At 37.6% G+C, this 14,659-nt stretch overlaps 1 protein-coding gene across 1 annotated transcript in view; it reads right to left on the bottom strand.

Moving 5' to 3' along the window:
- LOC138706071 (uncharacterized) overlaps positions 1–10,482 on the bottom strand; it is a 48,533-nt gene extending 38,051 nt beyond the window's left edge. The window contains exon 1 of the mRNA XM_069834991.1: positions 10,048–10,482. Within this exon, the coding sequence (XP_069691092.1) occupies positions 10,048–10,102 (55 nt within the window). The 5' untranslated portion in view covers positions 10,103–10,482. The remainder of the gene's footprint in view (positions 1–10,047) is intronic.
- Positions 10,483–14,659: the final 4,177 nt, after the last annotated feature.

Genomic DNA, 14,659 nt, shown 5'->3' with positions numbered 1-14,659 from the left:
AGTTCAGAACGATTAGCGGTATATGGCGATCAAGTACATCTCCAATTTCATTAGTAGCCTATAAAGCTAGAAGGCTTCATCTGTAACAAACCATCGATATATATATATATATATATATTTTTTTTTTTTGACAAAAGTCTTCTTATTGTTTGTGAATTTAGCCGAAGTCCTTTGTTTTTAAATACTGTTGATTGTTGCCTTTTAAATGAAAAAGTCAGTACCGGTATTCAGAGGTTGTAGGGTAAATTTCCAGGAGACACATTTTGTTATGTTTTTCATCACGACATTCTCCTTATAGAGAAAAGGTACCAGGGGCGTTGGGATTATACTGTGATGGGGGACTATGCATAAGGCATAGTTTGTGTGAAGAGAGGTCAAAAGCGAATAAATGGAAAAGCCGTTATAATATACACACTCAGGGACAAAAAATCCGGACACTTAGTGTTCAAGAGCACTTCTTTTATGTCAAAAATTGTTAATAAAAGGTCTAGTAGGTTATGAAATGTAGTGGTTTTTAAATGGTATAAAAACGCATTTAAAACAAAGGATCGTGTATTTAATCATAAATACACTATAGGACGCAAAGGGCATAAAACCAGTAATAACATTTTTCATCTGTGGCTCAGATGTTTCGTGCTTGTAACATTGAAATCACATATTTAGTAACGTGTGTTACTCCCTCGGCATTAGATAACTGCAGCCATACGTCTTGCCATGCCATGAATCAGCCTAGAAATGGCTTCTTGAGGAACGTCTTCCCATGCTTCAAGAAGTGCTTGTCTTAACTCCTGTAAGTTTTCTAGTTGTGGTTGCCTCTTCCTAAAATGCCGTGCCAGCATGTTCCACAAATCTTCAATTGGATTCATGTCAGGACTCCTTGCTGGCCATGGTAAAACATGAATCCCCACTTCTTGCAGATAATCTCTGGTAATGCGAGCGACGTGTGGGCGTGCATTGTCGTACGTTACAAGAAAATCATTGCCTATTGTATATATGGACCAAATGGCACCACATGATGAACCAAACATTCATTTATGTATCTACCAGCTGTTAGATTTCCATCTGTGAACACCAACTCCGTATGAGCATTCATATACACTCCTGTCTAAACCATCACACCACCATCTCCAAATGGCGACCTCTCGGAAATACAGCATTGCGAAAATCATTCCCCTCTCCTTCTCCAAATTATTTCACGTCCATCAGGTGAGCGTAGATTGAAGCGGGACTCGTCTGTAAACAGAACACAGTTCCACTGTTCATTTCTCCAGGCTCTATGATCCTGTGCAAAACGCAATCTTTCGACGCGATGCATCCTGAGTAATCTGAGACCAGTTGCAGGTTTAGCTGATATCATTCCACTTGCTTTCAATCTTCTTCTAATTGTTTTGGACGATACTGGACGTCCATGCATATCAACAAACAGACTATCCTCGTAGCTGGCAGGTTGCGCTCCCTAAGAACTGATAACACCATGCGCCTGTCTTAATTGTGAGTTGTGCACCGTGGACGAACCGAACCTGGTTTCCTGGTGTATTCTTGTCTCTCTCTCTCTCTCTCTCTAAAATGCTTTAGGGAATCCTCATTGGTACTTCTAGGCGTATTCATGACATCTGCGATGTAACGTACACTGCGTCCATCATCATTTAGAATAACGGCTACAGCAATATCATCGAGTTGCATTCTTTAAAAAGATAAAGTGTGACTACTAACTTACACTCAAAACGCTAACAACATGTGAAAATTAAATAGCGACAATAAAGAACAAAAACACAGACACAAATCCTGTAGTAATTGAGACTTTCTACAAATAAATGGCGTATCTCACACGTATCTCATAATAATGGCTTGTTTATACGAATCCATGGTAACTAAATGACCACAAAATTGATGGATTAAATTGCATGGCCTACTAAAACTCTGACTAACATGTAATTTTTTCGATCCCGGGCCAGGTCGATGGCATTTAAGTGTGCTTAAATGCGACAGGCTCATGGCAATAGATTTACTGCCATGTAAAAGAACTCCTGAGGGACAAAATTCCGTCACATCCGGCGACGCTGATATAACCTCTGCAGTTGCGAGCGTCGTTAAATAAAACATAACATTAACATTAACTTACATGTACTTTTTCTTTTTATAAAACAAGTGTCCGGGTTTTTTTTGTCCCTGAATGTATTTTGGAATGAAGGCGCGCTACTGTTGGCTGACAATTAGGCAGGAGGCGGTGAATAGTATATTGTATCACTCTTTAAGATTGACGCATGTACAGACCAACGGAGTTTTGTAAGTTGTTCCACTGTAGTTATTTGATAAGTTAGTAACATACTTGTATTCTTCATTATAAACCGCTAATACTTTCAGTACCCTTGTTCGTTTTAAGTGTCCATGTTTGTGAGTAACAAAATGTTATTAGAAGTAATTACAATAACTGAGTAACTTTTTATGCAAATTAATTTTATATTAATTATTATTTTCTATTTAAACCGTAGAGGTCACAAATGAAGTCAGTTTTTCTATTTTATGCGGTTATAAAATAAATGCCCTTCGTGTGAAATGCATAAAAGAAAGTTCATCTAATTATTTTGTTGTAGAGTAAATCATTGGCTATATAGGCTATATTTAAAAGGAGGGCTCGCATTAGGTTAGGTTAAGATGTTGCATTGCAAGCCGGGAGTTCGATTCCCGATGGGGTTCATAGGTTTTGTGCACTGATCTAGTCCTTCCGGCCGCACTATGGCCCTTCGGTTTACTAGCCTATAACATCTAACAGAAATAAGTACCAGGGTATTTCTTTGGGGGTAAAGGCATCAAGCATGTAGACTGACATCCACATTGCTAATAATGCCGCTACTCTGTAGGCCTCCATGGCCTCTAGGAACAACTTTACCTGTTACTTCATAAATTTTGAAGAATAGTTAAAGAAATTAACTACCTATAAATAAGAATATCACTGGTAACATTGTATGTTTATGTATATGTTTAGTCGCATCGTGATGCACTTGGGGAGCTACGATAGGTAGCGAAATCCGGTTGCGAATACCAGCTATAACGGCTGAGGGGATCATCGTGCAAACCACACGATACCTTCATTCTGGTTGGATGATCGTCCACCTCTGCTTCGGCATGTGGGCGTGAGACCAGCAGCCGGCTGATCGGTCTTCACGGGCTGTAGCGCCACGGATTATTTTTATATGTTTAGTCAGCAGTTCGAAGACTGGTTGGAACCTCATTAGTGATACTGTTGAGGAATCACTCATGAAGCAACTAAGCCAGGAGATAATGGAGTAGGGTGGCCAATTCCTTTCCCTCTCCATAGTTCACTAAAGAGGAGAATTTCTGTAAAAGGCTTAAAATGTATGAGAAAATAAAATGTGTCATCTCCAAGACATCGACTTCTTAAATCTGTGGTGTTTGGTCAAAACATAATAGCTAAGTCCGAAAAAAAAAACCTTTTTGAGATATAAGAATTTTTATTTTCACTTTTCCTGTACAAATTATAATATTTTAGTTTACATACAAATATAAATGAAAATAACATAAGAATAGATGGAAATATCACGGCTATAACAAACGAAAGAGAACTGTTTTTTATATAGCCTAAGTCTGCGCTTTCAGCTAAAAAAAGGTCATTTTTGGAGTTACCATGTTCTGACCAAACACCACAGAAATGTATTTATTCAGTTGCAATAACCAACAAAATGACTAAAGAATTTTTTTACTCGGGCTGAAACATTCATAGCCAGCCTATATGATTAGAATTTTTGTCGAACATTGAACAAATGGGAGAGACCACTGCTTATTTTTCTATATTATTGATTGAGATTTGACAATTTTTTGAGAATTCCTAGAATGAAGGACAGATGCTTTTCTAGAAGTTGTGAGATGGCGAAATAATGTAGAGTGAATTAGGAAGAAACGAAATCCCAGGCAGACAATATGCTCGGTAACCATTCTTTGCTCTCGAAATATCACAGAATTTGCGCAAATTGGTTCACAGTTCCATTTAGTTGAAGCTGTCAGCTCACCACGCTACGACTGGAATATTAAGCACGCTTCCGCCCCTTCGATAGCTCGAGTGCAAAAGCGTTGGATTCCCTGCGTTGACGTTAGTGATATGCTGGGTCCTATTTCGAATGTACAAATTTGTAGCAAGTACATCCTGTAGCTCCAAACAAACATTCGAAAATATCCCTATGATAGATCATGCATTTTACAAAAGTCATTGTTGAAGTTACATCAGTAAAAACAGTCGTTAGCCATGAATGCAAAACAGAATAGCGTGTCAGCTATAATAAAACAAGTGAATGTGATGCACCTAGTAATATGAATAACTAGGGAAATTTTTGTAAGTCACTTAAACATCTTCTGTTATTGTCTTCAGATCTACTAGTGATTATAAATTTATCTTTTTATGTGCATGTATAGCTATGTATATTTATACTTTGACATATTCTCAATCTCTATAATAACTCATCCATAGGACGAATAGGCCTAATGAATGTAGGCCTAATACTTATACAAGTTTCTCGTGAGTCATCCTGAATCTGTCATTAAACTTCACTAAACTTTCAAATTGAACATTATTTTTTTCTTGAAATATTCTTCTATGACGATTATCCTTCATCATCAGAAGAAGAATGCATTTATTTACAAAATACATCTGAGCCAATCGTAGGTTGTAAAATAATGTAACCTCCAATTAAGCTATTTACTAACATCAAGATTAGGGTAAGAATTTGTTACAAAATTTGTAAATTCATAACATGCAATTTGTAAAATTTTAAATAAATGACAATTGAATTGTAATATCATGGACTCGAACCTGTTATTTTCTACTTCACTTACAAATTTACAAGAGTATCTTTGTGAAACGTCTCGCGCCGTAGTGTCGTGGTATAAGGCATCCTGCCTAGGACTCACGTTACGGAAGAAATTTTCTCGGGAAATTTCGGTCAGTGTATGAGACCGGTGCCCACCCAGCATCGTGAGGCACTTGGAGAGCTACGATAGGTAGCGAAATATCCGGTTACGAAAGCCAGCTATAACGGCTGGGGGGATCATCGTGCTAACCACACGATACTTTTATTCTGGTTGGATGATCGTCAACCTCTACTTCGACATGTGGACGTGAGGCCAGCAGCCGGCTGGTCGGTTATGCTCCTTCATGGGCTATCGTGCCTTGGATTATCTTTGTGAATCATAATTTGTAAATATATAAATTTATAATTATTCTCGTCTGTAATTTGTAATTTGTACTTTCGTAAAATAGGGTCCGGTGGTGGAAAACATCGAAGAATGAGGGTTTTCTCGAGAATCCTCCGTTTCCATGAGCTCTGAAAGTTTAATTCCATCACATTCTCCAGTTCACTCTAGCTTTTCCGCCATTTCATCTTATAAAATGTGGTTCAGGGGGCTGTACTGTTCTGACATCAGTGCTATCATGCAAAGACGACCAGCCGGATAACTTCAATATAATGCATATGAATATGAACAGTGAAGACGTCGGTACGCCTAGATTGAGTCTCGATTCCTCAGCCGGCGTTAGTATCCCAATATCTGGACTACAGTCCTTCTAGTGAACTGCTGGACTGTTTGTAGGCATAGTACTTCCAGAGGTGCAAATGCACCCGTAGAAGTTCACTCATCACTTTCTCCCATAAGGCCAATTAGTAGCTACAATAGACCGGAGGTCGTAGTATACCATGTACAGGGACATCATTTTATTTTTACTAACATTTTTAATATTAACCTGTCTATACCTTTGGATCAACGCCGTTTGCTACCCCCTTCCACGACTGGAGTTCGATGATACTGGCGTAATGTACAAACAAATCACTTTACTAGGTATAGGAGAGAAGAAAAGTAGTTCATCCATTTACGTAAACTAGGAAATATCGCGATTTTGAGTTTGATAATTTTCATTAGGTTTTTGTTTAATCAAAATAAATTTAAGCTTTTTAACTTAAAAATTAAATTCAACAAAAATAATAAGAAACAGTTTATTCCTCGTCCAACCATTCATTTATTTATGACCACTAATATTCACCCTATATGATTAATTGAAGAATATGTTAAGATATGTTAATACTACAGTACAGTATTAACAATGAGTGTTTTTACTCACGAACTGAGCTGTCCATGAGGACGTATTCATCATGCAGTGTATATTATACTGTCTACAGCACATCAGCGTACAATATAGAGAATGAAGTTAAATTGAAAAATAATCATAATATGGATATTTAAACACATTTTTTAAAATGGTGATCGTTCATTTCGATACAGGCTTCAGTTCTAATGTGCATATTATCGCACTATAGATTATTGTACCTATGTAATCCCAATTACCAGTTTCGTCCTTCGTACTAGTAACTCATGTTAAAATAATTCTGTATCTACACTATAAAAGAGTACCTTACGTACTGTAAATTCAATCTTCACTTCCGTCCGATCCGAAAAGATAAAACTACTCAGACATACTATCTACTGTTCGTCCAAGTGGTTGTGTCGTAGGGTCGTAGAAAGGGGGGAAATCACGTGACAATTAATTACTTAACGAGGCCCTTTTATTTAAGTTATTTTAAACAGTTAGAATCTGGCTGGGCGGAAGAGAAGGCCTACTGGCCTTAGCTCTGCCAGATTAAATAAATAAGTTATTAAATAAATTATTAAATTATTATTAATTTTACGTAGACGTCCAATTCCTAACAGAAATTAATGTTCTCAAAAAAGAGCTAAGACAGCCCAGCCACTAGCTGACGAATAAAAGCTGGTGGGGGAAGCCGGGATACGACGTAGGCAAATGGACGACAGTACCTGTGCGAAAATGATTGAATATTGAAAACTCTTTCGTCACTGGAAAACGCGAACATATTTTTGGAACGTACTGTTTACTATGACCGTAAGGCTACTATGACTGTATATGCGGTCTTGGATCTGTGAGGAGGACGGTTGAGCTTCATTAGTAGAAGGGGTGGGAGTGAAGTACATTCAAAAACTCAGGTACAATAAAAATTGAAGTAAAAATAAAATGATGTCCCTGTACAGAGACTTCCGTTGTTTATTTTGGAGAGAGTGAAGACAAGAATAATTTTCTGAGTAAAATTGTTAGAGATTGTGTTACACGTAGCTCACATATGGTTTACGTATGTTCACAAAGTAGGCCTACTTAATTATGGCTTTAAATACGACAAAAATTACGGTCTAAATAGCACAGAATTATGGGAAGCACGAGCGTCAAACTGTGACGTTAACAGTGATTTTAGATTGTTTTCGAAGTCCCACGCCGTAGCGTCGTGGTCTAAAGCATCATGCCTAGGATTCGCGTTATGGAATGGGGCCTGATGCGAGTCCTCATGGGGAAGTTGAAAGTGTATGGGACCTGTGTCCACCGAGCATCGTAATAAATTTGGGGACCTACGTTAGATAGCTACATTCGGTTTCTGAAACCAGCTATAGGCTATCGGCTGGGGGGATCATCGTGCTAACCACACGATACCTCCGTTCTGGTTGGATTATCGTTCGCCTCAGCTGAGGTATGTGGACGTGAGGCGACAGCCTTGGCTCTTCATGGGCCAGTCGCGCCACTGATAGGATTTTATTGAAACGTTTTCGAAGGAATGAGTACGCTTCAACTGTGTACAGATGTGTAAATAGTAAGCCTTGCTGCCACACGCATGTGTTCTCTAAAAAAATTAGTTGGTTAATTACACACTTTCAGATGTGTAGTAACTAAACTGTACACAGTTTAATGAAGACATATAAATAAGTATGCGATAGATGATAGTAAGGTTGGCTAATATCTGTAGAAATGCAGTGTTGCTAGTGTATCTCTCTCAGTTATCTGACTTCCTCTTCCGTTGAAATATTTTATTACGAAAGGTGATTATTTTATTGTACAGAAGAACAGAATTTGCATTCAAACAATTACGAGCCAAAACCAACATACAAGTCGAAACATACTGTACGTTTATTACGTTCTTAGTCTACCTAAATAATATGGAATAAATGTACGATTTTACGATCTCATACGGTATTGAACTATAGTGTTTATACTTACTAACCTAGAGAAAATGTCATGGATTAAAGTCTGTTTCTCAACACAGCATACGGATTTTTTTTATGTTTATGACTTCATTTCGAATAACAGACACGTACATACATGCATGCATACATACATACATACATACATACATACATACATACATACATACATACATACATACATAATTTCCCATCATTCTTGAGTAAAAGCATGCCAACATTACATCAGTTTATGTTTTAATAGGGCAGCGGCGACATTTCTCTGTTGCCTCGGTATAACGCAACATATAGTAATTATGATTTTGATAGAACGTAGCAGTTGAAATATTTTGGAATTTTTAAGCTAAAACATTTCGGGACTTCAGTTCTAACTATATGACAACTTAAAACGCCAAATTTCAATTTAAGTTGTGACATATCAATGGCAAAATGCAATATAATGCTGGTATTGCATAGTACATTTTCAGTCACATTAAACTTGATATTAAATTTCAGTAGAATAGCACTCCTACTTTGAACACTAGAATGCGATAGCCTATCGTATGACTAATGAAGAATAAACAATATGAATAACAATTTCAAAGCAAACCGTATGTGATACAATTAAAAAGGCACTCAGAAAGCCAAGCACACAGCTCAGACTGTAGACTATCTGTGATGACAATGCCTGCGCTGACTGGTAAAGACATCTTTGTAATACTGTACAAACAGCAGAGATGCATTTTCTGAGCTAGTTGAAAGGGTAGGCTTATACGAAAATTGAAGAATGGGAACGTCATAAAAGTTCGGGGCAAATTCAGTAATAAATAAAATAAAATATGTAACCGAAAATGTCACATAGAATGACAGGGAATGGAATGCCTACATAAACAAAATATAAGTTAAGCCAAAATGAAAAGGCAGCAATTAACTACCTCAGAAAACGATAGACAAAAATGTGAATCCAGAATACATGTTAACTTGTGAAGGAAAGTGGTGGTGGTGGCGGTGGTGGTGGTTTGTTACTAATTTGTTTGTTGATGTCAGTAAATTTAGAATAATTTGAACTAATATAATGAAAAGTGGCCCAGAGTCCGAGTCACACTCCACGCGTTATCCAGATAATTGAAATATGTTCATAATCAGTTGAAGATGTCAGATTTGTAAATTCAGGCATGAGTAGCATTGGGAATCGAATGAGGCAGAAATATGTAACATGAGAATGTATGCGCAATAATCTGCGAGTGATTACTAAAACGAGACTGGTCTGACGTAATAGGACTGTAAAATAGATGCGTCGGGCGTGCCTTAAACTGTTATTTTAAAGGGATAATTACTAAGCAAGATTCAGTGCACTAACCTAGAAAGAAGTTGTTTCTTTTCTCGTAGTCCTGGTTCTGTCTCGTGTATTCATCGACTCTGTTGGTCACAATATTTCCTTTTGGCTAACCGCAGATGAACTGTGAAAGAATGAGCTGACACATTCGTAACACAAATTGTTGGTGTTAGAAGAGCGAAATAATTGCAGACGGTTCATTTATAATTGAATGAAATATTTGCAAATTTTTTAGGTTGGAAAACCTGAGGAAAAACATTAAAAACCAACATGGCGGCCTTCCGAAGCACACATGACTGGTTGAACAATGCTATAAAGTTTCAGCACCAGACTGCACGTCACACGTGTTTATATTTAGTGAGGTGGGGATCATAACGCCGGGCGACTTGGCCATATCCGGGTGTAATATTAGAAGGGATTACAAAACTGTAACACATTAATTTTTGAACACATTTATAGTCGTCAATGATGACGTACCAAAGATATTGTTTCAGACAGACGTAACCTTGCGATATCGTCGATTATTTATTAATTGAAGCTAAATTACGCAATTAGTAAACTCTCACTCATTTGTAGACACAAACCATTTTCTCTTAACACAACACACATTACGTGTCCATAGCATTATCACGAAAATGTGACACAAAAGGAGAAAAGTTCAGTTTATGCAAAAGTGCACTTAGTACCTGCGAACGGGAAGCGATTCTCAATTTCGGGGCAACATAGTTGAACCTGCAACATTGAATCCACTGCACCGGATAGTTAACACTGTATCACTGCGACGCCATGTTTTCAGGCGCGGACGATCTGCGTGGAATATATTTCTTAAATGGCGAGAGCACACGGTCCGATGGGCCTCTCCCCCACCACGTCACAAATATTTTCATTCCACAAAAATCCACACACACAAGGTTTTTTGCTTCAGCGTCTAGAGTGCGACTGCCCTGCCCCTCGCGGAGGATGGGAGGACCAGCGGGCTAAAATTAAATGTTCACAGTAAGAGTAAACCCCCTCTTTTTCTTAATTTGGCGGCCTCCTAAGAAACTCGAGATTGCGCCGTATTAGGTATTAGAGGCGCGTGCGGCCACTTCTCTAAATTTAACCCCGCAGTGTAAGAGTAGCACAAAATGGAGTCGCGCGCGCCGGCACATTGTTCAACGAAGTGTGTTCCTCGTACTCGTGGTTTTCCTCTGCCACTCCACTCTCTTCAACTGCTTGGCTTTACACTATAAATAGCACAAATATTATTAGGTTGAAAACCAACGCCTTTCTTCGACTGAGGTTCGATATCCGACAAACGCACCACAGTAGTTGTTGTCTCGTTGAATTGCCGGAAACAGTCAGCCATTGCCACATCAGTTGTGCTGATTATGAAGTTCGCTACAACCCTTGGCGTTGGGGCGTGAACCCTCCGAAAGAAATGCCTGCTATGCTGTAGTGAAGTTGCTACATCTAAGGTTTCTTACAAACGCTCCCTTTGCTCATTACAGGAAATAGAAGAGGGAGGGAGAAAGAGACGGAGAGATTCAAACAAGCGTTTTGCTTCCCAAAAATATAGGCCTATTTTATCCTTCAGTCTCGTGCTTTTCCTCCATCACTTCACTTTCTTCAGCCGGTCAGATTCATTCTCTCACAAATATTGTTAAACTGTGTTTTCCGTCGCAACTCAAGTAATGACTTCGCTTGTCTGCTACAAACCCAACGGACTTCGATTAGACTCCTAGTAGGAAAATGAAGATTCATCCCTCTCCTGAGAAACTATTTGTCCTGTCTTGTCTTGTCTTGTCTGACGCTGCGATCCTCCATCATACTACAGCAGGGAGTTTATTTACCTTACTTGTGATGGTAGAACGGTCCAAGTTGCTCAGTAATTTAAATGAATAGATATTAGGTCTATTATTATTATTATTATTATTATTATTATTATTATTATTATTATTATTATTATTATTATTATTTGGAAAGCCAACTCAAATCAGCCTGGATTCGATAAAAAAGCGACTTCGATGGATATTAGAATATGAACTGTTTTACGACTAATATCAGTCTTGCTAATTTTGAAACAATAATGATAGTATTCCTGCAATCCACAGCGAGGCTTCGTTAACTTAGAAAATGACATGCTCGCAGTACTAAGCTGTTCTTACAACTGAATCCTACTAAACTTCCAGGGTTACTTCATTCTTCAATCACGTTTGTTTATAATATGAAAGAGAGGAACGGTTAAGTAAGAGAGAGAGAGAGAGAGAGAGTTAAACACGTATCAGTTTCCGAAATATTACGATTATCCTTCCGGAAAAAACTATCACACAGAGTCTCAAATGCAGTAATTCCTTTGAACATTAGATATCAAATTTTTCGTAGCCACGCTATTAAAGCTCATGTGATGCGCAAATGTAGCTACGTGGATATTGAGTGCATATTATCATTAAGGCTGTCTTTACCCGGATACTCATTTGAGTGAAAGTTGATTGAGTCTTATTCAAAATGTAAAGACGGGAGAACAAAATTTCTTTCTTCCAATTAAAATGGAACTTGCGCCTTTTCAGTTCTCCGCCATTCTTACTCTCACCTGAACTGACTACTTGCTAAATATACTTAGTACCTTACGTTCGCATGTGGTAACGAAGTTTAAAATTAAAAATATATATATTTTGGCCCCTTTTGTCGTTTTAAAAAGCGGCATTTGTTTTATTGTAATTATTACTAAAGAACAAATCTGGACCATTTTAATATTTGAAGTTTACATAAATTCTCTAATCCTATTCTTTTCCGTTTCTGTTATTTTTCTGTAGCCACAAGTTTTGTGACGTTCAGTATACATGTTTATTTAATAAAACATTCTTCAATGACAACCATGGAAGAATCACCAAAAATCCATGCATATTTATATGTATAGGCTCTACTTGAGCATTAGTTTATTAATATTTATCCAGGCTCTACAAGATACCTGTAGTTGTTTTCGAAATAATAAATTTAGCAACACAATAATTAATTGGTGAACTATATTACTCATCCGAAAATAATACAACCTAAAAGAAAATAAATAATTTATACCTTGTTCTAGGCCAGACAAGCTCAGCCGGGGCAGATCTAGCCTCCAAACGAGGTGCGACAGTGAAGTAGAATATCTTTTATGCGTGTGCCTGCATGGTATTCTGAGATTCTACGTCAATGTTGCACTTCGTTTGAAGGCTAGATTTGCCCCGGCTGGACATGCCTGTTCTAGGGTTAAACTATTCAACCGATGACATCATTGGTCTATAGCAAACTGCTGCACACCTATTTTTAAACTAGAGCAAATTCATGGTCTGAATTCGCAGAAAAATATTATGATTTGCAATGAAGAATAATAGGGAAAAGCAAAGAAGTTGTGTATGCGCACGCAAAAAGTATTAAAGTTTCGATAATATTAATTCTGTCATTTCACTTCACACTAATCATACTAATGACCGATTTAAGTGAACGGTCAACTATATCTTCTGATGTGACAGAATATACTGTTAACAAAAATTACACCACTTCAATTAAAAATTATCCTACAGAATTTCAAAATAATTTGTTACCTACAATAGCCACCGACTTAGCTTAGTCGGCTAAGGCGTTTGCTTGCCGATCAGGATTTGCGCTCAGGCGCAGGTTCGATCCCTGCTTGGGCAGATTACTAGGTTGGGTTTTTTCCGAGGTTTTCCCCAACCTTAAGACGAATGTCAAGTAATCTATGTCGAATCCTCGGCCTCATCTAGCCAAATACCATCTCGCTAACACCAATCCCATCGACGCTGATCGATCCCGATAGTAGATTATTTTGCGACGCTTTATCAACAGCTTAGGTTATTTAGCGTCTGAATGAGATGAAGGTGATAATGTCGGTGAAATGAGTCCGGGATCCAGCACCGAAAGTTACCCAGCATTTGCTCATATTGGGTTGAGGGTAAATCCCGGAAAAAACCTCAACCAGACACTTGTCCCGGCCGGGAATCGAACCCGGGCCACCTGGTTTCGCGGCTAGACGCGCTAACCGTTACTCCAGAGGAGTGGACCCATCGACGCTAAATAACATAATAGTTGATACAGCATCGTTTAATAACCAAGTAAAAAAAGTTACCTACAATACATTTTTGTTGAAACATAACCTCATTGCCAAATTGCGAAATTTTTTTCATGTTTCTAAATACTGGTATGATTTTTCGTCTTATAAAATTTAAAAGTCTTATTTTGACTCACAAAGTTTTATTTTTTACCGGAAATTTGAAATAAGATTCTTAATTCTGAGGAATTATATTGTCCTTGTTTTTGAAATACAGCTTTAAAATGCATAGAAGCAATGGTGTGTGCTCAAAACCTCTTCCTGAACATCATTATTTTCGTTGTAATTGTAATGCAATGTGAACTGTCTAAAATGGAAATATTTTTTGATAAGAAATAGCTTCACTTCCTTTCTCTAAGTTATCGCTACATCTCATTTATTAGCGTTTGTCCTTGTACTGACCCCAAGTTATGGAAGTTCTGGTATAGGCTATGTGAGTTGTGCGGTTTAAAATGCCTAAAAGTGCAAAAAGTCCAAATCCTAACAAGGGTAAAATTTCTGAGGAAGAAGTCTTTGAAAAACAACCGTCTAATTTTTAATGACATGTCATCTTACAAAGTTTTATAATTCTCTATCGCATCATTAAGATCTTCAGAAGTTCGCCATTTTTAAAACTGTAGAGATAAGACTTTGTATAAAGATTAACGGGTATATGATGTAGGCCTATTACATAGTATCTTGACAGTTTTCTGTGAAAAAATATAAGAACAGATAATTGGGACCGAGACGCATCAGGAGAATCGAAGCCGGGCTAAAGAAGAAGAAGAAGCAGAAGACTTTGAAACTGTTACATATTCCAACGAAGTTAGTTAACAATATTCAACTGACATTCTAGGAGTAATATAACAATATTTCTTCAAATATGTTCAGAATTCAAGTTCTCTACTATAAAAATAAAAATATATTCATGGATAGCATTGGAACTCCTCACAGATTCATTCCAACTCACACAATACAATCTGGGAACTTAAAGATAAATTATAACAGACTCTTTTTCATTCGTATGACTTGTACAAGACAAGGCATAATAATAATAATAATAATAATAATAATAATAATAATAATAATAATAATGTTCATTTCTATGGGGTAACAGTTAGCATGCCTGACCGTGAAACGGACGGGCCCGGGTTCAAACCCTGGTTGAGGTTTTTTCTAGGGTTTTCCTTCAACCCAAGAGCAAATGCTGGGTAACTTTCGGCGCTGGA

This window comes from Periplaneta americana, chromosome 9 (assembly GCF_040183065.1).
Source record: "Periplaneta americana isolate PAMFEO1 chromosome 9, P.americana_PAMFEO1_priV1, whole genome shotgun sequence".
Lineage (NCBI taxonomy): Eukaryota > Metazoa > Arthropoda > Insecta > Blattodea > Blattidae > Periplaneta > Periplaneta americana.
This window is presented reverse-complemented; position numbering and strand designations above follow the sequence as displayed.